This window comes from Castanea sativa, chromosome 12, assembly GCF_040712315.1.
Source record: "Castanea sativa cultivar Marrone di Chiusa Pesio chromosome 12, ASM4071231v1".
In the NCBI taxonomy this organism is placed as follows: Eukaryota; Viridiplantae; Streptophyta; class Magnoliopsida; order Fagales; family Fagaceae; genus Castanea; species Castanea sativa.
In genome coordinates, this window is record NC_134024.1 from 47,352,045 (window position 1) to 47,379,985 (window position 27,941).

Sequence of the window (27,941 nt, forward strand, 5' to 3'; positions counted from 1 at the left end):
ACCCCAACCAAGCCATATTATATATATATCTACCATAGAAAACTTTACAACTATCCTAATATCCTAATATGTATATATATATTCTATTCATTATATATATATATATATATATATATATATATATATATATATATATATACACAAATCCAACTAAAGATCAATAGCCACCTTCTTTGACTTCTTCTTCAACCAATATATATATACACAAATTCAAGAAGAACAATAGCCACTTTCTTTGACTTCTTCTTTAACCTTTATATATATATACACAAATCCAACGTAGCCCCTTCTTTGACTTCTTCTTTAACCATTATATATATATATATATATATATATATATATATATATATATACACCAATTCAATGAAAGAAGGAGGGCCGAATTATTTGACTTCAATCTAGGATTATATGTACAGATCCAATGGAAGACTTAAACAAAAAAATATTGATTCATGAAATCCCACTGGCTCAAATCTAATATCTAATCCAACGGAAAATCTAAATGTTAGAATATAAATTTTAGGATCAAAATCAAATTTCTAAATAACCTAATAAAATTCTAATTTTTCTTGTTTCTAATTGAGAGAAATCTTACCTTGAACAATCTGATTGTCTCTTCAATTGTACGTGTTCTAACTCCAAGGAAAACACCTCTTAGCCTCTTAGATAAAACCCTGACTATCTCTTCCTCTATTCTGTAGCTTGTATTATAAGATGTGGGCTTAGTGGGTAGTGGGCTGCAATAACAATTAAAAGAAAGCCTATAGCCCAACAATTATATTTTAAAGAAAACTCTAAAATAACAAAAAAATTATGTGGGGTATTACAATACCTATAGCACAACTATACATAGTCTCTACCTCATCTACAGGAGTGGGCAGAGGACACTCGTTGAGGTACCAGCCTGAGCCCCTAAGGCTGCCATCATCTTAAGGTGTTCTTGGAAGACCTCTAGGGGAAACCCAGGAACACCAGACGTGTATTCCCACTACTACTACTACTACTACACTATAGCCTGTAGCTAGTGGAGTCATGATACTCGTCTATAGCCTTATCTACACTATTGCTAGACGAGGAAAGAACAATCTCAAACATTTTGAAATTCTAAGGAAAACCTAAGGAGGATGAAGAGAATACCTAAGGAAAACCTAAGGAGGATGAAGAGAATACTTGGCTCTAGACAGAGGAGAACTAAGGACGAGGAAACACTTCTAGATGAGGCACTAGATGACAAATGTCAAGGAAGAAAATTTCAGAAATGTGAAGGGTAGGAGAGGAATTCTACTATTTATAGGTAGTAGAATTTGGCATCTAAAACGACATGACCAACCAAAGGATGACACGTGGCATGCTCCTCGAAAAAAGGAAATCAATGCGATTAGTCACCAATGAGGTCATAAAATGTGGCATACCTAACCGCTAACATAAGGACACATGTCCAAAAAATAGCATTAGGATATATAGTACCCTGGACGACCCCTGGACAGGGGGGCAACTGATGGTGAACTAAGAATTAAGCCAACTCCAAGCTCGTCCATGAGAGTCATCCATGATAAGAAGGCAATAATGGACCTCCTTTATAGAACTAGTCGTCCATACACTTGAGGGTCATCCATTAAGAAAACGTCTGGATGACCCCAGACACTTAGGAAATTCCAAGTGTGTCTCTCTATAAGGGTTAATGAATTAGACCACGCGTTCCTATTCCAAGGCATGAATGAAAATCGAGGTTCATTGCCACAACTTCTTACCAAGTTCTCTACTTCTTAAAAGTTGGAACTCCTATAAGGGTTCTTTTTTCTTGCATCATCAGTGTAATTACCCCTAACTAATAAGTCATCTCTGTAATTAAATCACAAATAATACTCTCCATGTTGTTGTATTTTTTTTTTTCAAAATGCAACTTACTCTTATGTTGTAATCTAGTAAATTCTTTTTACTTATTGTTCTCTACTTCTGAATTTGCGTGCATGATATTATGTTAAAGGAAGTTTACTGTAAGGAAGCAAAATAGTGGACACCCATTTAAGTTCTTGGTTCTCATATATAAGTTTTTATTTATTTTTATATATTCTCAGTTTTTGGACTCTTCTGTATATGTTTTGATTTTTGGTTTTGGTTATTGTATTTAATTTGTCAATGTGTTGATTTTTCAGTTAGACTATCACTAGGAAAAAAATCGTATTGAGGAACCGTTTTGTTTATTATTATTTGTGTTGGCTATGACATAAATTAAACATAACCCAAATAAGAATGATCAAACTCATTCTATATCTCATATTAAGAAATTAACACAAAGCACAAAGAGAATTTTAAAATAGTTAAACACTTATAAAGTCTAAACTCTAAAGAATTAGACTTTAAAGTAATTTTTTACTATTTTTATAATTTATTATTACTATTTTTTAATAATTTAATTTTAATTATTTTAAAATTTTTGAGTTTACATATGAATCTTCATCAAGCCGTTTATCGCACGAGAATAATACTAGTAAATAAATAAAACTTTAATTGAAAAATCTTGACTTCATGCATTCAACTATTCACGATACTAGCAAAGGGCTAGTGCAATGCACGGATAATGCTTTAAATTGCCTTGTGAAAGATTATATAAAATGTTCAAAATAAGTTAAAGGCATAACATGAAGTAACGTCGCGAAAACATGAATGAATTTTTATGGAATTAAAGTAATATGAAATTAAGGGGATAATTTTTTTTTTTAAAAATCTCAAGAAGAAAAATAAAAAGAGTATATTATAGATATTAGTGGAAGTAATGAATTCATCATGAAAAGTGAAAATTTAAAATTGCGCACACATGTCCATCACAACTTTTTCACTTAAAGTAAAGAGCAATTAAAAGATTAAAAAAACAACGTAGGAATATTGTTGCACAAAATTAGAATCCAATTTTATGCCATGTGTCTAAATTTATGTGAGGACCACATAATAATTATCCAGTTAAGTTTGTGTCATGTGTCCACTTAGGGTCCGTTTGGTTGGAGGGGTAGAAAAGTGGGAGGATAGAAAATGGTGAGATGATGAAAAAGTGAAAGGATAGAAAAAATTTTAATTTTCCTCATTTTTGTTTGGTTGGGAGTGGAAAAATGAAGGGATGGAAAAATTGAGTTTGTATAAATTTATGCATACACCCTTATTAAAAAATGATGCCCAATTAAAACCAAAAAAGTGATAAACAACTAAAAAAAATAATAGCCTAAATTTATTAAAAAATAAAAATCATGTCCATATAAAAAACCACATCTAAACCAAAAAAAAAAAAAAAATCACAAAAGAAAGCAAATGAAAAAAAAAAAATACTGGACAAGCCTGCCAAGTAAATCAAAAGAAAAAAAAAAAAGAAAAAAGAAGAAGAAGAGGCTGGCAATGTCCAAAAAAAAAAAGGCAGGTAGCATCTAGGAGGAAGAAAAAAATGTGTGAAGAAAAGCAACATGGATGAAGCCCTTGTGCAATTGCACACGGGCATTTTCGTCCAAAAATGATGCTCAATTTCTCCCTTCATTTTTGAGAAAAAACTTTTTGGCAGGACCGGGGAGAAAACACCTGGACCCTACTAATTATTTTCCTTCCTCTCCACCCAACCAAACACACTAAATTTTTTTTTTCCCATTTTTTTTTCCAAAGTTTTTTATCCACCCTATTTCACCTCCAAACAAACACATCCTTAATTTTTTAGCGAAACTACATTGTTGGTCTCTCAAGTTTGCCCTGTGTGCGCAATTGATCTCTTAAGTTTTAAGTGAGTGCAATTGGCCTTTCAAGTTTTTAAAATGAGCAATATTAGTCATTCTATTAACTTCCGTTAGTAGTATTGCTTACGTGGCTAATAGAATAATGATCTGTCAATTTTTTTTAAATGACATGACATTATTTTTTATTACAAAAAATGAATTTACACTTAAAAATAATCGGTAACCACGACAAATCGGATTGGGTGAAAGAAGCAATGGAAGGTGAGAAACCATCAACACTAGTGTGCATAGTGTTACCCATAAACCATACCAACTTCTGCTACAAGGTCTGCTCTGTCTGTGGTAAAGGGTTCGATTCAACAAGTGATTTTAGGCTGAAGTTTGCCAAAGGGACTCAAAGGTGGGTAGTGGTGGATGAATTTAACAATAGAGACATTCTCATTCCTACTGGCCCCACCATTCCTGCTATTCCTCTCGATATTCGTTGTGATAAAGGGGATCGACTTCGCTTCAAGTCCGATGTTCTGCAATTTAACTAGGTTTCCCTTTTTTCCCATTTTCTTTTCTTAATTTATATACTTTACCATGGCAATGTGATGAAACTTTTTTTTTTCTTTCTAATCAACAAATATGTAAGTAAAAGCAACGCTCCAGTTATGAAATTAGAGGACATTTCTGGATGAGATTCTATGTACAGTTAATTAATTTTGATTCTGGGTCTGATGATTATCTTTTGGGAGGGTAATTGTATAATTTTTGTAGGAGCCTTTTACGATCCTACTTGTCTCTGCAAATTCTGCAACTTCAATGCCTTCAACTCCATCTCCTCTGCTTCCAAATGCCTCTTCCGTGTCCTTGTATGTCACCTCCCAAACCAATTTCCTATTTGTTTCCATTGACATTACTTGAATTGGAACAGTACAGATTTTTATTTTTAACGTGTAAATTCATTTTTGTAATTTTTTAATAAAAAGAAATGCCAACAAGTCATTATTTTGTTAGTCACCTAAGCAATACCACTAACAGAAATTAATAAAAGGACTTATATTATTCATTTTGAAAACTTGATGGACTAATTGTGCTCACTTGAAATCTGAGGGACTAATTGCGCACACATAGTAAATTTAAAGGACTAACAATGTAGTTTTGCCTAATTTTTTTTAAATTTTTGTGCCAAATGAGTTAATGAGTGTAAAATACTAAGAATCTAATATTAATAAACTATAAAATTAAAATTAAAATAAAATAATCACATATACTCAATAAAAATCACCACACAACAAAGATCACCATACATTCTATATTATTAAAAATTAGAAATTTTTTTTTAATAAGTAGTACTATTAAATTCTAGTAAGAATTTTAATATATGACTAAACGTTTACCTTTTTAAAAAATAATTTTTCTAATAATTTATATTTTATAATAAAAATTGTGTTTAATTTTAAATGTATCCATATGTATGCAAATGTTACATGCTTTTTTTTTTTAATAGTTTGACAATTATTTATATTTTTATAATAAAAATTATGTTTAATTTTAAATGTAACTATGCATTTGCATGTGTTACATGCTAGTTTAAATAATGATAAAAGCCTTTTAATCCACTCTATATTATTGATGTTTATTGTATAGTGTAATTGTGCCATATGACAGCACCTCATAGTTGCCCACATGAATTGTGTCATGCTAGTTTAAATAATTGTGCCATATGACAGAACCTCATTGTATAGTGTAATTGTGCCATATGATAGAACCCTATATGTAAGATTAGTGCACACATATAAATAAATAATATGTGCATTTAATCCATCGACACATTCAATGAACTAATATTTGGACATAAATATAATCCTTGTTGAGGTGGAAGCCTAAATGAAGAATTTGCCACTTGGCAAAATCTCATCCACTTACTGCTATTAGTCATCCTATCCCTATTTTTCTCCTTTTTCTCACCATTTAGAAACCATCTTGCTTTCCCTCAAGTTTGAGGATATCATGGAAATTACTTCTTCTCTCCTTGCAATTGCAGGGGCTTTTGTATTGGTACTATTGTACAATCTATGGAGGGTGAGAATTGGTAGTCACAAAAGTAAGGGTATGTTGGCCCCAGCCATCAGGTGCCTTGCCAATCATAGGTCACCTTCACAAACTAGGTGGCAAAAACCCAATTGCCCGAAACCTTGGCAGCTATGGCTGATCAATACGGTCCCATATTCAAGATCCGATTTGGTACGAAAAGTACAGTTGTGATTAGCAATCATGAGGCTGTCAAGGAGTGTTTCACTACAAATGACAAGGCTTTGGCTGGTCGTCCAAGGTCTAGCCATGGAAAGTACCTTGCCTACAACTATGCAGCATTTGGGTTCATCAACTACGGAAAATTCTGACTCAAGATGAGAAAGAAAACCATGCTCGAACTCCTCTCTAGTCGTCGGCTTGAGACACTAAAGAATGTGCAAGTTATTGAGGTCGACAATTTGATTAAAGATTTGTACACTCTTTGCATGAGCAAAAAACACAACAACGAAGCTAAGGTGGTGATTAGTGAGTGGATTGAGCGCTTAACCTTCAATATAATTACAAAAAAGATTTCAGGGAATAGATATTTTGGTAACTTGAATGATGGAAATGATGGAGAGGCACAAAGAATAGGGAAACTTTATTAAAGAGTTCATGTATGTATCTGGGAATCCCTGCCGTTTCGGATCTAGTTCCATTTCTAGAAGGCTAGAACATTTTCTGGGCCAAGTAAAATCCATAAAGCGAATTGGAAGGGAATTAGACACTCTAGTTGGAGGTTGGGTTGAAGAACATGCTATGAGGAGGGCCCAAAGTGAACAAATCGACAAACCAGACTTCATTGATGTCATGTTATCTGTAATTGAGGATGATGGCATGTTTTTTTTATCTGAGCACACTATTAATATTAATTTTTTACCTGCCATTTATAGTTTGTAACCTAGAATTTTGTTTGAAAATATTGTGTCACTGTCTTTACTCTTTTATTATAAATCATAATATATATTAGAAATCATAATCATATATTGCTGAAATTACCCCATCAATAAATAAATAAACTGCACAAACTACCAATAATTGAGTCTTGCTATAGACCTCTAGCCGACTACAGTTTATGAATTAGTTTATTTATTATTGTCTTGTAATGAAAGATTAATACTTTGAATTACATTTGCATAATCTATGTTAGTCCTTGTTGAGAATACAGAGTGATAGAGAAGTTAGATACTTTTGGAGTATAATGACATGGTATTCTCTTCTCTCATATTTATGATGAATCCCACCACTTAATTCATGAAGGGGTCCACGATGAATATGAGACTAGGACACAATACGTCACCGTATTCTTCAATCACCTAATAATTTTCCATATAAATAGTATACACTAATAGTAATAGTCTCTATATACATCTTTGATTCATATTACTATAAAATTCTCCTTTTTTTAAGTCCATTTTTAGGATAGGCTAATAACATTCCACAGATTAATTAATCAACCAAGCTTTTATTGTGTCTTTGACCTATATATGTTCATTCTAATATATAAAATAAACAGACCATAGTTTCTTTTATTTACAAAGAACAATACTCAATAAAGAAAATCTACTTTCTAAGTGTGGTCTCAATTTCATGTAGAATCTCATCTTAGGTGGGTCTGAATCTACATCTCTTAACTTGAAATGGCTCCTGTCTATATTACTGAACAACAAGCACACTTTGAAGCAAGCCTAAGAAGAGCTCGATCTCAAGGTTGGTAGAGAGAGATGGGTGGACGACCATGATATCAAAAACCATGTACCCCCCAGCCCCCTTATCAATTCCACATGAAGTCTAGGAGGATTGCCATGTATGTGGCTATTATGTTCCAAAGGGTACTCGTGTTTTTGTTAATGTGTGGAAGTCGCACCGAGATCCGAGGATTTGGGATGACCCAGATAAGTTTTTTCCAGAGAGGTTCCTCACAAAACTTGCAAATATAGATAATTTAGTGCAACATTTTGAGCAATGTGGGTGATACCATACCGTACCGGCCGGTACGGCTGGTATATATCGTACCGGCTAGTTTCCCGGTACAGGTACACCCATGTTTCGTTCCGGAAAAAATACCGGCTGTTCTGGCCTCACACCGGCCGTACCGGCGAAATCCGGCTGTTTCGGCCGGTAATAGATATCGGGCCGAAACACGATCTCAAAAAAAAAATCTGAGTAAGCCAAGAAAACACAAATACAATCCTCCTCTCTTCTTTGTTCATCTGTCTCTCTCTCAAATGGTAACACAATCAAAACACAAACACAATCTAAAATCACAATAGAGACAACAGATCAAGAACAGGGAAAAATACAAATTTAATTAGAACAACAAATCTAAAATCAAAACAAAAACAACAGATCAAGAACATAAAAGCCTATCTAAGCTCCATTGTAACAACAAAGTGACTCAGAGCAAGAAAAGAAGGAAGAAAAAAAGAAGAAAAAAGAAGAAGATAGACGAAGGCCAATCTCTCTGCTGGCTGTGTGTGTGAGTGAAGTGAGATGAAGAAGAAAAAAAAATGCAAACATAGAGAAGAAGTAAGTGTCACCTGTGTCTGTGAAGTAAGCCGAAGAGGAAAGGGAAAAAAAAAAAAAAAAAAAAAAGGAAGCACAGAAGAAAAAGAGAAAGAGAGAGGGAGGTTCTGGAAACTTGGAAAGTAGAGATAAAAAAGGTGCGGCTGGAGATATATGAGTGTAGGTGTGTGGTGGAGAAAAACCAAGAGAAAAAAAGAAAAAAAGAAAAGAAAAGGAAACGTACTATGGATGAAAAAAAAGAAAGAATAAAAAATGACCGGTCAGAAATAATACTACAATATTTTCACAATAAATTTTAAATAATTAGCGAATATGAGTGAGTAAAAAAATAATTTTAGCAGTGGGTTCAAATTAGAACTAGTAACAACTTTCCACATAAGGTTTTGATATGATTCTTGTGAAAGTATTGCAAAAAATATTGTGAATATAATATTTTTATTAAAAAAATATAATTGTTGGGAATGAAATAGTAAAAATAGCGGTAAACCGAAACGGTACACCGGTATTAACCGGTATCCGAAATATATCGTACCGCTAGCAAAATCGGTACAGCCTCCGGTACGGTATTGACTTATTTGATTTTGAGCTCGTACCATTTGGGTCTGGTAGACAATCTTGCCTAGGTTACACATTTGGCTTGCAAGTATCTCACTTGACACTAGCTAGATTACTTCAAGGATTTGTGTTCACAACACCATTGAATATGCCAGTAGACATGACTGAAGGCTTGGGCATTACCTTACCCAAGGCAACTCCCCTTGATGTTCTTCTTAATCCACTTCTTGCTCTAGAACTCTATCAATGACAAACAGAAATGTAGACTACGTTTGACTAGAGTACATGTTTTTAATAAGCTTTCACGCTTCAAGAGTATCATAACTTAATGATATTGCCTAATCTTTTTTACTAGGAGAATAATTATGTAGTCTTAATGTGGTACTTTCCTGGACATGTTTTTGTTGTGTTGTGTTTCTTTTTCTATATCTTTTTTTTCCCCTTATGAAGTAATCTGTTGTACATTACTTTTTGCACATTTAGGTAGCGTTTTGCACTTCTTCTTCTTTTTTTTTTTTCTTTTTTTTCTTTCAGTGCAATGCCTCTTGCATGGTTCATGTCCCTTGCACTGTTCATGGGACATGAACTGTGCACAAAGGAAAATGAATAGTAATTTTAAAAGTGAATAAACAAAAAATTATTTTTTATTGTTTTTTGTTTTCAATTTTCAGCAAAATAAGTAATATCCAAATAGACTCTTAGTTTTTTTAATTTATACTCCAAATTATTTCCTCACCACTACCTAAGAGTAGGACATATTGAAAGTTCGATAGTCTATTTACTAGAGCTAATTATGATCCCCGAATTTTAATTACGGCTAGACTATTTTTAGGCTATATGCAATTAAAGTGGAATATAGGTAATTAGTCAATTAATTAACTGAAGTATTCAACAATTGCTTGGATGAACACAAGGATGCAATACCAAAATGTAAAGGGCAGTAGGGAAAATAATATCAAACTCAAGATAACACCGTGATGAATTATCGAAGAGGAAAACTGAAGAATTTGGTGTAAAAATCCATTTGCGGCCCTCCAAACTAAAATGATCCACTAGTGAAAAAGTTGGAGTTCAAGGATACCAAAAAGACTCTCCAAGTCTAATTTACGCAAAATACTTGAGCTCTCCAAGTTCCAGTTACCAACGGACTTTTTGGAGTTCTTATCTTCACTAGCTTCCTGGATCTTTCAATACCGCCTGATTGCACCACCAAGCCTTATCGGATTAATTTGGCAAAGACCCAATGCTTCCCCAACTCCAAAATAATCTCTACACTTTGAATGGGTGTGGGTTTTGTTTGGGTAAAAACTCCTCTCAAGGTATGACAATGGGAGAGGGGAGGAGAAGAAACTATAAGGATTTCTTTTTTGAGGATGAGTATATTATATAGTTCCCACATTGTCAAGGTACATATATTCTCAGTCAAACACTACAAAAAAGAGTCTACTAGCGAGGATAATATGCCCTCGCAAAAATTCAAATATCATCACAAAAGGCTATTAGTGAGGGCATGTGGCCCTCGAAGGCCGTCGTATTTGCTCTTGTTGCTAAAAGAGATTTTGCGACCATGCCTTCGCAAATAGATAATTTACGAGGGCAATTTACTGTCGTTACTAAACAAATTCACCTTCGCAAATATATTACCAAACGACGAGAAAAGTCAACAACTTATTTTAAGCGAGGGGGAGTAATCATCGTTAACAACTATTTGTGAGGACTTTTATACCCTTGCAATTATTTATTTGCGAATTTCAAATTAACGACATATTTTTTTAGAGACAAATAATGCCGTCGCTAAAATTTATTTGTGAGGGCTTTTAAACCCTTGCAATTAGTTAGGAATAATAGTGACGACATTAGTTGTCGTTTAAAGTGTTTTTACAAGGGGTTAAGTGGCATCGCTATTCTATAAATTGCGAGGGACTTTGTCAACACTATAAAATTATTTATGACCAAATTTTTATGTCATCAATGATAATGTTTTATATAATTTTTGAAATATTTTATTACTTATTTATTTATAATTATTTTATATCATTTTTTTTAACTATCATGTTACGATAGTACAATAATTACTAAAAATTGATCAATTGAAAGATAAAAATTCATATAAGTTCAAAATTTAAAATATAGAATGTATAAAGAAATCCTGAAATTAAACCTTGTTTTAAACTTAAACAACTAGAATTATGACAAAATCTATACTAGTCTTCCTTTGAGTTACCCTCCAAGTTGTTTTCAACCTCCCTCATGTTATTGATTAAGTTGTTCTCTTCATCTTTACTAGTACCATCCTTTAAAAAAAAAAAAAAAAAGATCTCCAACGACTGCAAAATGGAATTGGGGAACTAAAAGTCTGGGAGTATTTAAGATGCAGTAGATTGCTTCAAATATGAAATGAGGTCAGCCCAATCCTGTGGCTTCTTCAGCCCGGGGAATAACATCTTAGTCCCAGGAATGTACTACACAAAAGGCTAAGATTTTAATGGGAAGAAATTTTTATTTACTTTTGAGAGAGAGAGAGAGAGAGAGAGAGAGAGAGAGAGTACAAGAGGCTGAAATTCTTGAATTTTAGGCTACCATTTTGAAGTTGAAAGTGTTATCATTTTTTTATGGGTACAATTGTTTAGAAAATAAGGAAAGACCTTTCTTATATAAGATGTATATAAAAGGTTTTTTTTAGACTGTAAATAAAAGGTTCATCTAAAGAATACAAAGTGCTATATGTTTATACGTTTCTTTTTATTTTTCTTTGAATTTTAGAATAACTTTTATCTCCAAAAAAAATTAATATTTTAATGATTTTTTGCGAAGGTCAATCGTGGTCCTCGTAAATAATTTAGTGTTAGTAAGAGCATATTTTTAACCCACACAAAAAATAAACTTTTTGCAAGGAATTTTTATTGTCCATCAGAAATAATTTGGTGGGAACATTTCCCTCCAAAAATTTTGACATTATAATGATTATTTGTGAAGGTCGATCCTAGCCCTCGCAAAAATTTTAGTATTAGTGACGGCTTTTTTTTAACCGTCACAAATAATACACTTTTTGCTGGAGGTTCTTAATTATCCCTCGCAAATAATATGGAGGGAAAATTTCCCTTCAAAATACTATTATTTGTGACGGTTATAACACATAATTGCGACGGCTTTTCTTGTTGGTCACAAATATTTCACATTTTACCAAGTATTCGCAAGGGCTTTATTTTGCAATCACAAATAAGATTTTTTGAGAGGGCTTTTTGGATCCGTAAAAAATTCTTGGTCGTTAATAGGCATTTTTCTTGTAGTGAAAGATTGGAAACCCTTAATTGTGTTGATTTAATAAGTATTAATCTACTCTAATTTTGGTATTGCAACATAATGATGCATAAAAAATCGTTAATTAGTTGACAGTCCAAATGGGGAGCTTCTGAAGACCTACAAGGATGAATACATTCTCAAAAAGCGTCAATGTGGGGTCGGCCTACAAGCCAACAACCGTCCAATGATTAAGTCCCTCACAAGATCTCTAAGAACTCTCAAAGCATTAGAGATTTAGAATATATTCTTTTTCACGTACCTCAAACTTGGGGTGTCTTGATTTTTATATAGAGGGTCTGTGGATGACCGCCTTAGCTGAATTGTAGGGACTTGGAGTTATCCCTCAGCTGACTTGTAGGAGGTGAGAGCTATCCCATAGCTAATTTGTAGGAGTTAGCTAAAAAGTTCCCCATCACAACATATTTAAACTTCTTGTTTTGTTCTTCTTCTAATTTTTAATTTTTTTGGGTAGTTTGGAGTACACGAGTCTAACAACATCAAAGACCGTCAGGATTACGAAGATCGTTGTACAGCCTCAGCAGGCAGACACCATCTTTTTTGTTTTATTTTCAAATTGCGTATGCTAAGGTTCATTTTAATTTCGGTCCATCCAGTTTCTTGCCTACATGGAGAAAAGTTTGTTATCCACCGTAGATTTTTTAGTTTCTCTAATGGCATCTTGCAGACAAGAATAGTTACCATCATTTATTGACAACTGGCATGGTAGGGATATTGACCTTGCTTCCAAATATCTGATTTTGGTAACAGGGCTATACTATAACAAAAAAATATTTTCATTATATTTTCTTGGGCCTCAGTTGGAATATAAATGACTAAAACCAAAGATCACTATTGTTGAAGCAGAATATCGTCAGTTGAGGAAGGTTCGTCCAGATGAATACCAGCCGGTGTGAGTCCGTCCAGATGATCACTGTGTCACTCCTGCAATAAGACAAGTTCCTTTACTCGGCCACCGGTGTGGTGCCTGCCACAACACCTCCGATGCCAAAGTTAGCCCAAAAAGAAAATAGAGTTTCTCTAAGGAATTAATTTGTTCTTTATGCAATTGTGTCCCTTATGTGGATGGTGTTTCTCCTTTATATACCTTTTTTTTGGTGTCTAGCCGTTGCTGCATTAATTCCTGGCTTAATTGTGCTCATGGCCGAGTAATGGTCCTTTAATATGTTTCCAACGGTCTGCCAAGCTGGTGTCGTAACCGCTCGAGGTATTACTGCTGGCATTGAACCATTTTGGTGCCTTCGTCAGTGTCGTGGGAATATTTCTCTCGGCATGGAGTATAGGTCGTCTGTAGCATTATACCCGTCTGTGAGCCATTCTCGTCATTCCCATCAGACGCCCCCGGATCATGTGGTCGTCGTGACACGTCACGTCGTCCATAGGATGCGAATCGTTCGGATGCGTCGTCCATAGAATGCGAATCGCTTGAACTGCAGATGACTTTTGGGGTTTCGTGCTATAATAAAGGCGTAGTGGCGGCGCCATTCTGATTGTTGCCACGTGGCGCTTACTGGTGGGTGCAGTTACTATTTCTTTTGTGCGACCCTTGGGTTTCCCGCTAATTTGCGGTTTTTTTCTGGGTTTTGTTTAAAAACTCCCACTTTTCCTTTTTTTGTTTCTCATCTTCTAAAATTTCCTGTTTGTGCTCCTTCCTATTCCTTCGATTTTCTCTGTGAGTTAGTGCGCATTCTCCATTCCTCCAAAGCTGGTGCAAGGCAGGGTTCTCTAGCTTCTCTATCCAAGGTGCGTTCTTTCCTTCTCGATTTTTTCTTTCTTTTTCCTGCTTCCCCCTTTCTTTTTGATAATGAGATTCTGATGCCCCCTTTTTCCTTCTTTTCCTTTTTTTTTTTTTTTTTTTAGCTTCTCTGTTCATTGTTTTGCGCAGTAAAAAGGCGCCCTAAGCTCAAAAGCAGATATAAGGAACGTGTGGAGAAGGCGATTGAGTACGCGCGGACAATTGTGGATTGGGACGACCTTGTAGATCCGCGCACTCTCGCGTTCTATTGTCTCGGCCCTGAACCTTCTTCTTTTGTCTTGCGTAACCTCAGGATTGAAGGCAAAAAAAGTAATTTTCGCCTCGTGTATTTCTTTCTCATGTATGCTCTTTTCACATGTTTTTTTTTTTTATATGTTCCTTTCTTGCAGAGATGACGACCAAATTTAACAAAGGCATGTATGACAAGATGAGGGCAAAAAAGGACGAACCTTTATCCCACCTTGGGAAGAAGGTGGTACGTATTACCGGGAAGGGCCCTCCGGTTACTCTTGCAGCTTCTGTCACGCATCTCACCTCCGGGACTGACACGACGAGGTCAGCCTCTCCTGCTGCCTCTATCGAGGAGATCCCCACTCCTGCTTCTAAGAAGCAGCGAACTTCAAACAAGGGGAAGGAGAAAGTTGACCCCCGTTCGTCATCAATCTGGGACGACGAGAAACTTGCTGTGGACAGAGCTCGTGAGGTGGTGACGGCGGAGGACTTGAGGGTCTTCTCAGGCTCATCAGCAAAGGACCTTGTGGGTCGTCATTTGCACAAGCTGGTCCAGGTAATGCCCTTGTGTCATTTTTGCTTTATATGCCCGTTCACTTCTTCCTTCTCGTCCTCCTTTTTTTTTTTTTTGACCTCCCTTTGTGTTCTACAAGTGTTGGGGGAGAGTATTCATCTTTCCTCTGAGTACTTAGCTCAAGAGGCCAAGGTTGAGTCTGCTTTATCGCAGATATCGGTCTTGGAGATGGACAACTCGAAGCTGAAGAAGGAGCTTATAACCGTCATGGGTGAAGCTAATGCTGCCAAGGAGGAAGCTAGGAAGGTTCAGGACGATCTTAGGACCGAGCGGCAGCTGGTTTTAGAGAAGGACGAACAACTTGCTTCTGCTCGGGAGAGGCTGAAAGGGGTTGCTGCAAGGGCCATAGAGGGCTTCCAGCAAACTGAAGAGTACAACTCTGTCCTCTTCAGCTGGTACTTCAAGGGATTCGAGTTGCTGCGGAGATACCTAATCAAACACCCCTCTGGAGTAGACTTGGAGATGCTAGACATGGAAGAGGTAGATAAAGAGATGTCTGCTGACGAGGCTGCGCAGCAATCTGCTCCTGATGCTAGTACCCCAGCTGAAGTCCCTCCTGCTGATGAAAGAGAGGACGAATGAAAGCTTTTTATAATTTCTGTTTTTTTTTTTTTTTGGTGTGCCCTTTGTATTTTGGGCTTTAATTTGAGAACAATTTTACTCATATTTTTAAAATATTATTTTTGCTTTAAAGAAATTGCTCACTGCTCTTGGTTTTGTAGCTACTTGTTTTGTTTTGCTTAGAATATACATCTCTCTATCTCGTCAGTAATGCACACTTGTCATTACTTAGATTTTTAGGAGACACTTTGTGTCTCGTCGGTAATGTACATCCGTCGGTGCAAGATCCCGTTACTTAGATATTTTTAGGAGACATTCTTTGTGCCCCGTCAATAATATACATCCGTCGATGCGGAATTTTATTACTTAGATACTTTTTGGAGACATTCTTTGTGCCTCGTCAGTAATATACATCCGTCGGTGCGGAATTTTATTACTTAGATATCTTTCGGAGACATTCTTTGTGCCTCGTCAGTAATATACATCCGTCGGTGCGGAATTTTATTACTTAGATATCTTTCGGAGACATTCTTTGTGCCTCGTCAGTAATATACATCCGTCGGTGCGGAATTTTATTACTTAGATATCTTTCGGAGACATTCTTTGTGCCTCGTCAGTAATATACATCCGTCGGTGCGGAATTTTATTACTTAGATATCTTTCGGAGACATTCTTTGTGCCTCGTCAGTAATATACATCCGTCGGTGCGGAATTTTATTACTTAGATATTTTTTGGAGACATTCTTTGTGCCTCGTCAATAATGTGGACTGGTCTGTTTGCACGACTGTCGGCAATGCTTTTATTAATTTCAGAAACATGAATACATTTGCTTGTTACACCTTTTGATGGTACTTCTTTAAATGTTCAATATTCCATGGTCGAGGAAGCGCTTTCCCGTCCATGGTTTCCAGGTGATAGCTGCCCTGCCTGGAGTAATGAGTGACTCGGTAAGGTCCTTCCCATGTGGGGCCGAGTTTTCCTTGGGTGGAGTTTCTGGTTGCTGTCGTCACCTTCCGCAGGACGAGGTCACCAACGCGAAGTCGTCTGAGTCTCACTCTTCTATTGTAGTACTCGGTCATTTTCTTCTAGTATTCTGCTATCCTGTTCGAGGCTCTGTCTCTTACCTCGTCCAGGCAGTCCAGGTTTACTCGTAACTGTTGGTTATTGCTTTCATCGTGGAATGCTTCTCGCCTGATGCTGGTCACTCCCACTTCGACCGGGATTACTGCTTCAGTGCCATATGTAAGCCTGAATGGGGTTTCGCCCGTTGGGGTTCTTGCTGTGGTTCTGTAGGCCCATAGCACGTTAGGTAATTCCTCCGGCCAGGCACCCTTCGCATCGTCCAGCTTGGTTTTGATCATCTGGAGTAATGTCCGATTCGTTACTTCCGTCTGCCCGTTCGCCTGTGGATGCCCAGGGGATGAGAACTGATTTTTGATGCCGAGGCTGGAGCAGAAATCTCTGAAACCTTGGTTATCAAACTGTCGCCCATTGTCCGTGACAATCGTCCGTGGGATCCCGAACCTGCAGATGATACTTTTCCATACGAAGCTTCGGACTCGTGCTTCGGTGATGGATGCCGTTGCCTCGGCTTCCACCCACTTTGTAAAGTAATCAATTGCGACGAGTAGGAATCTTACCTGTTCTTTCCCCGGGGGTAGCGGCCCGACGATGTCGATTCCCCATTGTGCAAATGGTCACGGGGATGATATGGTCATCAATTTCTCCGCTGAGAGTCGCTGGATGTTCCTAAATCTTTGACACTTGTCGCAATTTTTGACGAGTTGCGCTGCGTCTGTTTGGACGGTTGGCCAGAAGTAACCTGTTCGGATGACTTTGCTCGCGAGGGATCTGGGGCCAGCGTGGTTCCCGCACACGCCTTCGTGTATTTCTTCTAGGATGTACCTGGCTTCGTCCTCGTCGACACACTTCAAGTATGGCAGGGAATAACCTCTTTTGTACAATCGGTCATTCAGGATGGTGACTCTGGTTGCTCTTTGCTTGATTTTCCTGGCGTCTTTGGGGTCCTGGGGGAGGTGCCCGTCTTGGAGGAAGGATATGATTGGCGTCATCCAGCTGTTTATTCCTTGGACTGTGAATATCGAGATTTCTTCGATGCTGGGGCGTTCTTGTATCTCCATGGTCAGCTCCGTGCATGCAGGTTCATCTTCTGATGAGGCTATCTTTGCAATCTCGTCTGCTTCCATATTCTGGCCTCTCGGGATCTGCATGAACTCCAGTTTGTCGAACTCCCGGGCCAAATGCTTTGCTATCTTGAGGTATTTCTGCATTCTTTCCTCCTTCGCTTCGTACTCCTCCTTGATCTGTGCTACTACTAGCTTCGAGTCGCTTTGGACGACCAGGTTTTTTGCTCCGATTGCCTTCCCTAGTCTCAGCCCTGTCAGTATTCCTTCATACTCGGCTTCGTTATTGGTGGCTGGGAACTTGAGTCGAACTCCATACCTAAGTTTTTCTCCGTCGGGAGTTGTTATAACGATTCCTACTCCTCCCCATCTTCGGGCTGACGATCCGTCAGTCTGGATCGTCCATCGTTCTGCAACATCTTCGCTATTGTCGCCGTCTTTAGGGGTGAACTCGGCAATGAAATCCGCTAACGCTTGGGCTTTGATGGCAGTTCTGGGAAGGTACTCTATATCAAACTGGCTAAGTTCCACTGCCCACTGAACCATTCTCCCGGCTGCCTCTGGCTTGTTCATGGACTTCCTGATCGGTTGGTCCGTCATTACCAATATTGGGTGCGCCTCGAAGTATGGTCGCAGCTTCCGTGAGGCTACTATCAAGGCGAATGCAATTTTTTCAATCCTGGGGTATCTGGCTTCTGCCCCCTGGAAGGCTTGACTTATGTAATAAACTGGCAGCTGTCTCTTGTCTTCTTCCCTAATCAGGGCCGCGCTGACGGCTGATTCTGACGCTGCCAGATATAAGTAGAGGCTTTCCCCTTCCTTTGACGAACTTAATAGGGGTGGATTGCTTAGGTAGCGTTTGAGCTCTTGAAACGCGGCTTCACATTCGTCAGTCCAGGCGAAAGCTTGCTTCAACGTCTTAAAAAAGGGGAGACATTTGTCCGTTGCTTTGGAGACGAACCTATTCAGTGCAGCGATCCTCCCTGTGAGCTTCTGGACATCTTTGAAGGACTTCGGTGACGTCATATCTAGTATTGCTTGCACCTTCTCCGGATTGGCCTCTATTCCTCTTTGCGACACCATGAATCCCAAGAATTTCCCTGATGTTACCCCAAAAACACACTTGCTAGGATTCAACTTCATCTGATATCTCCTGAGGGTATTGAATGTTTCTTCCAAGTCGTCTAGGTGTGTCAGTTCTTTTTTGCTCTTGACGAGCATGTCGTCCACATATACCTCCATGTTTCTGCCGATTTGCTTGCCGAACATTTTGTTTACTAGCCTTTGGTACGTTGCCCCTCCGTTCTTCAGTCCAAAAGGCATTACCTTATAGCAGTAGAGCCCCTGGCTCGTGATGAAGGCGGTTTTTTCTTGATCTTCTTCAGCCATCTTTATTTGGTTGTATCTTGAAAAGGCGTCCATGAACGTCAAGATTTCATGCCCGGCCGTGGAATCCACCAGCTGGTCTATCCTAGGCAAGGGGAAACTATCCTTTGGGCATGCCTTGTTTAGGTCCGTGAAATCTACACACATTCTCCATTTTCCATTTGCTTTCTTTACCAGCACGACGTTGGCAAGCCATTCGGGATAATACACTTCCCTGATGAAGTCTGCCTGCAACAATTTGTTAACTTCGTCGTTGATCGCCTGGCTTCGTTCGGGGGCAAAGACGCGGCGCCTCTGTTGGACGGGTTTCTTTTCGGGATTTACGTTTAATTTGTACTGAATCACTTGTCGCGAGATGCCGGTCATATCCTCATGACTCCATGCGAAGACGTCCTGGTTTTTCCTAAGGAATTGAATGAGCTTCGTTCTCATTTCGGGGCTTAGTGCTGTCCCTATCCTCGTCATCTTCGCGACTTCCCCCTCCACGAGCTCAACGGCTTCCAAAGCCTCTGCTTTGTCTTCTTTCTCCTTTTCTATCGTCCATGTATGGTTCTCCTTTGTGGCCACCACAGCCTGGTAGCATTCCCTAGCCAGGACTTGGTCTCCTTTAGCTTCGCCAACTCCGTCCTCAGTTGGGAATTTCACCTTCAAGCAATATGTGGACGTGACCGCTTTCCATCTGTTGAGCGTAGGTCTACCGATGATTACATTGTACGCCGACGGGCAGTCTACAACCAGAAAGTCCAGCTGACGTGTTTGCTGCAGTGGGTATGTTCCTATCGTGACTTTTAGTGTTACTATACCCCTGGGGTATACTTTGTCCCCGCTGAAGCTAACGAGGGGAGAGTCGAAGGGGCGCAGCCTCTTGGGATCAAGTTTCAGCTGCTGGAAGGCTGGCAGGTACATAATGTCTGCAGAACTGCCATTATCTATAAGTATCCTCTTCGTGTTGAATCCCTCGATCGTGAGTGTTATAACCAGGGGGTCATTGTGTGGCTGTCTTACTCCTTGCACATCTTCTTCGTTGAAAGATATGTCATGATTTGTTCGTCTCTGCTTGAATGGGGGCAGCATATGGACGCTATTCACTTGCCTCTGGCATGCTTTCTTGAGGGACTTGCACGATCCTCCCGACGGTGGCCCTCCTGCAATCGTGTGTATTTCTCCAATCACGTCTTGCGGTAGTTGAGGAGTGCTGGCCCCGTTCTTTATCGAAGGCTCGCGCTGGCCCTTGCCTTCGTCTCTGAACCTGCTGGGTTCTCCCTTCTTGACATACTTCTGCAATTTTCCTTTTTGTATCAACTCTTCTATCTGTCCTTTCAGGTCTCGGCAATCCTCCGTGTAATGGCCGTGATCCTTGTGGAATCGGCAGTATTTTTTCTTGTCCCGCACGTTAGGGGATGAATGTAAAGGCTTTGGCCACTGAAGGTAATGTTGATCCTGGATCTGTGTCAAAATTTTGTCAATAGACATAATCAGAGGGGTAAATTTTACCGTTCGTGGCGTCTTCTCTTCCTTTCGTTTGTCTGCGTCGCTTCCCCGACGATTTGGACGCTCCCTCTTTTGCCCTCTACGTTCGTCTTCGTGCCTTCCCTCTTTTTTTGATCTGCCCTCGTCAATAATGGCTGCCAGTGCGTCCTCAGCATTCATGTATTTTTGCGCTTTCAGGAGCATTTCTGCCATCGTTTGGGGCGGATTCTTTCCCAATGAGACAACAAATTCTCGAGACCTAAGCCCGGCTTTAAATGTCGTCAGCTGTACTTTGTCATCTGCATCGTCCACTTCCAAGGTCTCTCGAGTGAAACGCTTCACGTACGAGCGCAAGGTCTCCTTTTCACCTTGCTTAATAGTGAGCAGGTGGTCCGCGGGTCTCTTGGGACGTTGCCCTCCGACAAAATGGCGCAGAAAGGCGCTATTTAACTGTTCGAAGTTGTCAATAGATGATGTGGGCAGCCTCGTGAACCATTCCCTACCAGCCCCCTTCAGCGTGGTAGGGAAGGAACGACACATTATCTCGTCAGGGGGCTGTTGAAGACCCAATGTCGTCTTGAAGGTATTAAGGTGGTCTTGGGGGTCCTTGAGTCCGTCGAAGGGTTCGAGTTGAGGTAATCGAAATTTTGGTGGCACTGGCCGTTCCAAAACTGCCATGGTAAAGGGTGAATCTGTTGCCCTGACCATTTTATCTAAGCTCCGATCTGTCTTCTCCTTGATGGCATTTTTCAGCTCGTTCATCTCCTTTCTCATCTCCTGGAGGAGATCAGAATGTTGTTCTTCCGGAGTGATGGTCCTTCATCGATCAGTTCTCCCATGGCTATCTCCTTCGTCTTCTTGGACTGCTCTCGATCGGTTCTCTTCCTGCTGAAGCCTTTGCCTTATTTCTTCGTTCTGTCTGGTGAGCTCTTCCACAATGGCCACAAGGGTTTGAATTTGTTGAGCCAAAGCTGCTGGATCTTGGTTGGACTCCATCTGGATGTTGAAGTTGGTAGGAACTGCGCTTTCGTATCGTAGTGCGAGAACGTCGTTTCCCACAGATGGCGCCAAATTGTTGAAGCAGAATATCGTCAGTTGAGGAAGGTTCGTCCAGATGAATACCAGCCGGTGTGAGTCCGTCCAGATGATCACTGTGTCACTCCTGCAATAAGACAAGTTCCTTTACTCGGCCACCGGTGTGGTGCCTGCCACAACACCTCCGATGCCAAAGTTAGCCCAAAAAGAAAATAGAGTTTCTCTAAGGAATTAATTTGTTCTTTATGCAATTGTGTCCCCTATGTGTATGGTGTTTCTCCTTTATATACCTTTTTTCTGGTGTCTAGCCGTTGCTGCATTAATTCCTGGCTTAATTGTGCTCATGGCCGAGTAATGGTCCTTTAATATGTTTCCAACGGTCTGCCAAGCTGGTGTCGTAACCGCTCAAGGTATTACTGCTGGCATTGAACCATTTTGGTGCCTTCGTCAGTGTCGTGGGAATATTTCTCTCGGCATGGAGTATAGGTCGTCTGTAGCATTATACCCGTCTGTGAGCCATTCTCGTCATTCCCATCAACTATAATACGTGCGAATCTTTGTTTTACTACATTCGAAACCTTTATAATGCATACCAAATGGCCAATCAAACATGTATCTTCATAGTAGTAATTTATTGATACTTGCAATTAAAAATCTAGTAGTACTCTAGGCATTACATAGTCTTAAAACAGTTCATCAAAAAAAAAAAAAAAAAACACACACACACACACAATCTTAAAACAAACAATTGTCTTCAGCAGCATAAATTCAACAGAATAGTGTCCCATATAATTTATATCCTTGCTTGTTCTAGTCAGACTGTGGATGGCTCTAGGAAAGTGCAATTCATCTTGATAACACCTGAGAGACCATGCGCATTGTTGGTCTAGATTCTGGATTAGCACGCAAGCATGTAATTGCAAGCTTTATGATGAGAATCAATTGATTCTCAACCTCAAGAGTGGGAGGTGGAAGGCGTACATCTAACAAATCATTCAACGATAAATTCTCCTCTACTGATGAAGCAGATAGAATGGAAATGATTTCACCAGGATGCCTTCCTTTGATCACTTCAATAGCCAAAACTCCAAAGCTAAAAACGTCACACTTCTCAGTTATCTTCATTGTATAAGCAAGCTCTACAAAAAAAAGAAAAAAGAATATTACGCCAATGTACGCATATGATCTATGTTCTATATTAATTGAACAAATAAGTACATTACCTGGTGCAACATATCCATATGTGCCGGCAAGTGAAGTCCAGTTGGATGAATCTTGATTAAGAAGCTTAGCTGTGCCAAAGTCTGAAACATGAGCCTCGTACTCTAAATCCAGCAAAACATTTTTACTTGATATGTCCCTATGAACAATTGGTGGCGAGCAATCATGGTGCAGGTAAGACAAAGCGTGAGCAACACCTTTGATGATATTATCCCTCTTATTCCAATCCAACTCTTTAGCTCCATCATCATTGGTCAAAATTGTGGCCAAGCTACCCCTTTCAAGGTACTCGTAAATCAAAAACGAGTGTTGTGGATGTGAACAAAAGCCATGAAATTTAACAATATTTCGATGTCGTAATTCTGTTAATGCCCTTATCTCATTTAAGAACTCTTTTTGCTGTGCAATCTCACCATCATGCAAGGATTGTAGTTTCTTCACTGCGACTGTCTTTCTTGATATTAGCTTGGCTTTATAGACTGTTCCATATCCTCCCTTTCCAATGCAAAAATTAGCATCAAAATTTTGGGTTGCGTCAATGATTTCTTGGTACAATGTTCTTCCATCAAAAGATGATATTGTAAACACGTTTTCCTTGTCCACGCCATTTGTTTGGTCTATTCGTGGATTTTGCCATTTTCTTTTTGCAAAGAAGAAAATTCCAAAGAATACCAATACAAGTGAAAGTGCTCCCAAAAAAGGGAAAATGATGAAGAAAATGGTTTTATGTCCCTTTTTTGAAGTATGCCCTACCCTACAGGGTTTCAATCCGGTAACATTTCCACAGAGTCCTTTATTACCTTGTAATGCTTCAATGTGTGCCTCTTGAAAAGCTGTGCTATTGGGAAGAGGACCCTCCAACTCATTGTAGGATATATTGACACACAACAAGCCACGCATCATTTCAAAAGTAGTTGGAATAAAACCTGAGAGGTTATTGTGGGAAACATTCAACAACTCCAAGCTCTGCAACTTGTTGATTTGTGAAGGTATCTCTCCTTCGAGTGAGTTATGGCTCAAATCTAACCAGGACAATTGAGTTAATTCACAAATTTGAATTGGAATGTTGAGGTTGAACTTGTTGTTGCTCAGATTCAAGTAATGTAGTTTCGAAAGGTTCCCTATATTTGCAGGGATCGACTTGCCAAATCTATTAGTGGATAGATCTAGATACTCAAGATTCGTAAATGATCCAAGCTCTAAGGGTATACCACCAGAAAGTTTATTTCCATTCAACATCAACTGCTGCAAAGAGGTCAACTTTCCAAATTCCTTTGGAAGCTCCCCAACCAATTGATTTGAAGAAAGATCAAGTAATTGGAGTTGAGCAAAGTCTCCAATTTCAAGCGGTATGCCACCAGTGATATTGTTCCCAGCAATCCGTAGGCTGGTTAGTTGTGCGCACCTGCTCCAATTTGGAGAGATTTCACCATAAAATCTATTGTAACTTAGGTCCATGTACTGTAGGTTTTTGTAGACACCAAAATCTTCGGATATATTTCCAAAGATTTGGTTTCTTTCAAGGCGGGCTCTAATTAAGCTCGTGCAGTTTCTCAAGGTTTTGGGTATTGGACCTGTGAGATGGTTGTTGCCTGCACTAAATAATTGTAGAGATCCACTTTGGCATAAGTTTTGAGGCAAAAATCCAGTGAAGTTGTTGGTATCCAACTGCAACTCACTCAAGTTCATTAGATTTCCAATCTCTTGCAGAATGGGACCAGAAAGTTGGTTATCACGGAGGTATAAAAATTCTAAGTTGCTCAACTTACCCAAGGAATTTGGAACAATACCAGTCAACTTATTCCTACTCAGTTCAAGATCCTTTATGGACTCTAGGTTTCCTAATTCTTTAGGAATGGTGCCCGAAAGTTGATTGTTGTACATGTGTAAAACAGTTAGGTTGCTTAGATCACCTAGTGATGTGGGAATCGAACCAGAAAGATTATTTGTATGAAAACTTAAATAGATAAGAGACTTCAACTTTCCTATTTCTTGGGGAACAGAGCCAGACAAATGATTTTCATACATGTGCAACATGGTTAGCTTCTCTATGTTTCCAATAGTAGATGGGATGAGGCCTGTAAGATTATTGTCTGATATGTCAAATTTAACTAAATTGGAGAGGTTTCCGATTTCTGGAGGAATGGAACCAGAAAGTTGATTATGTTGGAGGAACAAATAAGCCAAGTTGCTTAAATTACCTAAAGATGCAGGAATGGTACACACAATGGAATTATTGTTGAGATATAAGTAAGTCAGGTAGCTCAAATTACCTAATGAAGCAGGAATGCAGCCATGGAGGCAGTTGGCATACAATAAAAGCCCACTAAGAGATTTCAACTGACCTATTTCCCAAGGAATCGATCCATTTAGTTGATTTTTATCTAGGTCCAGCAACTCAAGATTGGTCAGGAAGCCAATGACCAGGCATTTTACGTACTGTTAATTAATTAATTGCATTTTACTTTTTTATCCACAAACAAAAAAACCACATACTTTTTTTAATCCAAATAAATGAATAATTAGCACAATCCCAAAAAATATTTAAAGAGAAGGTACCTGCTCGTACCCAAAAAAATATAATAATAATGAAAAACATACTGAAGTTGATAGTACTTTCGTATACCATAACATTAGGGAGTCACTAAAGTTGAGCTTTGTACAAACATAATCATTTCATAATCAACATTGTTGATTGACCGCTTTCATTGATAATTGGATATGACATCATTTCAATAGTATAGATCACATTGATGTACAACAATAAAGTAACTACGTCTTTTGCTTACTTCACCCTTCTCCAATGCACAACATTGCCGTTTGACATTTTTTAATCAATGAAACTAATGGCCTTTCCACGGCTGCAACATCAGTTAAATTATTTAGCAAAAATATATATATATATATATTTTAAAATAAATCAATTTAATTGGGTACACATTAATTTACAACAATTTTTTTTTTTTAATTTAAAAATTTACAACAATTGAGCGGCTACTAATTTTGCTTCCTTTCCCTTAAAATGGACTTGTAGTTGCTGTAATGAACACGGTTGAATCATATATTACAAAGTACTAGATTGAGACTACCCACGTATTCAGATTGGCAGATATCACAAACATGTATTTTATGGTGTAACTTAATGAAAATTGCAAAACAAATATGAATGATAAATATGAAAAAGTACTTTTGATACGCTAAACCTATAAGTGTATATATATTGATTTCAATAATTAATAGTAAAAATCCTTCAACAAATATTTAGCGAGACTGAAACCTATATATACACACATCATATAAGAAAACATAAAGAAATGAAGAAAGATAATGATCGAATGACACAATACTTTAGTTATTTCTCTTCAAAGCAAAATAGAAAATATTGATCAAAAGTGACTCGCTTCTATTAAGTATGTTAAATTTGAATAGCTTATCAGGTATATTTCCAAATGAGTTTCTACAATTAGTTGTATCACAAATAATTAGCTAAATTGAAAAATAGTTGTGTTAATTCAAGTAATTCATGTTTAACGTAGCCTACAATGATTTAAAGCATTCAAAAGTCTTTTAAAAAAAAATTAATATAACATATAAAAACACACTTAACTCAAAAGAATTAAGTCCAATGGATATGAGTTTAACTATATTATATTAACCATTTTTTCTTCTCATTAATATCCAATATAGGATTTCACTATTTAATTAACTACACTGCTCACATATGAATATTGCAATACACCATAATATGGTAAATGTGTAACGACACCCACTTGGTAGATACTATTATTTCAAATTCATAGGATTTGTTATTTTATAAGAGAATTAGGAATCAAATTGTTTTTGGTGTAGCCTGAAGATTCTGGAAAGAAATTTCAAATTCAGGATCTCATAAACCTCATGAAGTTTTAGGAATCACTAAATCAACCCCTGAAATTTTTCAGTACAATCTGAAGTCCTCATGTTTGTGATTCCTACTCTAATGAGTTGTCATTCACATTAGAGACCAACAGAACCCTCTTTATGTTTTAATAATGATTAATCTTTATAAATTCCATCCATCATGGAGTTAGTTACATACAGTCATTTACCCTTTTACTGATACTGAGGGAACACTTCTCGTCATGTGGATATTTTAAACCACTCATAGTATTAAATAAATAAATAAAATCTCAGTACATATAACTGTAATTAGGATATTCCAAGGACCCTATTTTCGTGTGGACCACGCTAAGTGGCTAAGTCATCGTATGGAGTCAAGCTTGCTTACAGGGCCGTTTAAATGTCTTCAACTAATTTCTGGTAAAGGTCTTTGCATGGACTAAAAGGATAATTCTAACGGAGACAATGTTACAAATAAAACTACTGAAAATTTCAGCAAACAATTTGTGGAAAAGATATTAGCAAATTACACAACGCATATTAGATATTAGATGTTGCTGTCCTCTGTCTTTAAACCACCTCTCAACATATATATATATATATATATATATATATATATATATATATATATATACACGTGGGTATTTTAAACCATTCACAATATTAAACAAATAAATAAAATCTCAGCACATTTAATTATAATTTGGACAATTTTGTGTTTGAAAAAAAAAAAGGAAAATTCTAAGCTCCTTTTTTCATATAAAACACGCCAAGTCGCACGCTAAGTCTTCTAATGGAGCCAAACTTGCATACCGGGACGTTTAAACTCGCTTGGTTGACATGACTTGGAGATTAGACAAGGCTCCTTTTTTCATGTAAAACACGCCAAGTCGCACGCTAAGTCTTCTAATGGAGCCAAACTTGCAGACCGGGACATTTAAACTCGCTTGGTTGACATGACTTGGAGATTAGACAACCGTGTCAGAAGGAGAAAAATCAAGACACAATAAATTTAGGGGTCCACTTTTCATGACTACGGCCTTAAGTTTCATAACGGAGACAAAAAATTATAGATAAAACTGTTGAAAATTTCTGCAAGGATTTGTTGAAAAGATATTAGAAGATTATATAACGCGTATTGGATATTAGATGTTGACGTCCTTTTTTTTAAAACCATCTCTGAACATATATATGGGTATTTTAAACCACTCACATTATTAAACAAATAAAAAAAATCTCAGCACATTTAACTATAATTAGAATAATTTTGTTTAAAAAAAAAAAAGGAAAATTCTAAGCATCTTATTTTCATGTAAAACATGCCAATTCGCACGCTAAGTCTTCTTATGGAGCCAAACATGCAAACTAGGCCATTTAAACTTGCATGGTTTAATTGACTTGGAGATTAGACTGTAGTGTCCGAAGAAGAAAAATCGACATATAATAAATATTGGGGCCCTCTTTGCATGACAACTACCTAAAGTTTCCTAACGGAGACAATGTTACA

At 37.8% G+C, this 27,941-nt stretch overlaps 2 protein-coding genes and 1 pseudogene across 2 annotated transcripts; 1 reads left to right on the plus strand and 2 right to left on the minus strand.

The window, feature by feature from the left end:
• The first annotated feature begins 5,711 nt into the window (after nucleotides 1-5,711).
• Nucleotides 5,712-9,105, plus strand: LOC142618415 (cytochrome P450 CYP82J17-like; annotated as a pseudogene).
• Nucleotides 9,106-18,878: 9,773 nt separating this feature from the next.
• LOC142620788 (uncharacterized) lies at nucleotides 18,879-20,839 on the minus strand. Its single transcript, XM_075794100.1, has 3 exons — nucleotides 20,324-20,839; nucleotides 19,004-20,107; nucleotides 18,879-18,914 (listed from the first exon to the last, which is right to left on the minus strand). Exons 1-3 carry the CDS (start codon nucleotides 20,837-20,839, stop codon nucleotides 18,879-18,881), a joined length of 1,656 nt encoding a protein of 551 aa, XP_075650215.1.
• A 1,092-nt stretch (nucleotides 20,840-21,931) lies between these two features.
• LOC142620789 (uncharacterized) lies at nucleotides 21,932-26,639 on the minus strand. Its single transcript, XM_075794101.1, has 3 exons — nucleotides 26,634-26,639; nucleotides 22,558-24,994; nucleotides 21,932-22,473 (listed from the first exon to the last, which is right to left on the minus strand). The coding sequence occupies exons 1-3, from the start codon at nucleotides 26,637-26,639 to the stop codon at nucleotides 22,181-22,183; spliced, it is 2,736 nt and encodes a 911-aa protein (XP_075650216.1). The 3' UTR covers nucleotides 21,932-22,180.
• Nucleotides 26,640-27,941: the final 1,302 nt, after the last annotated feature.

Bases quoted from the DNA above. Each gene is read 5' to 3' on its own strand.
- LOC142620788 (XM_075794100.1), bottom strand. From the start codon at position 20,839: ATGTGTCGTTCCTTCCCTACCACGCTGAAGGGGGCTGGTAGGGAATGG. The intron at 20,108-20,323 runs GTAAAATTTACC...GGAAAATTGCAG, and splicing joins AAGAGAAGACGCCACGAACG to AAGTATGTCAAGAAGGGAGA. The intron at 18,915-19,003 runs GTAAAGAAAGCA...CCCCTTGCCTAG, and splicing joins GGCTTGCCAACGTCGTGCTG to GATAGACCAGCTGGTGGATT.
- LOC142620789 (XM_075794101.1), bottom strand. The intron at 22,474-22,557 runs GTAATGTACTTA...TTTTTTTTGTAG, and splicing joins ATATGGATATGTTGCACCAG to AGCTTGCTTATACAATGAAG.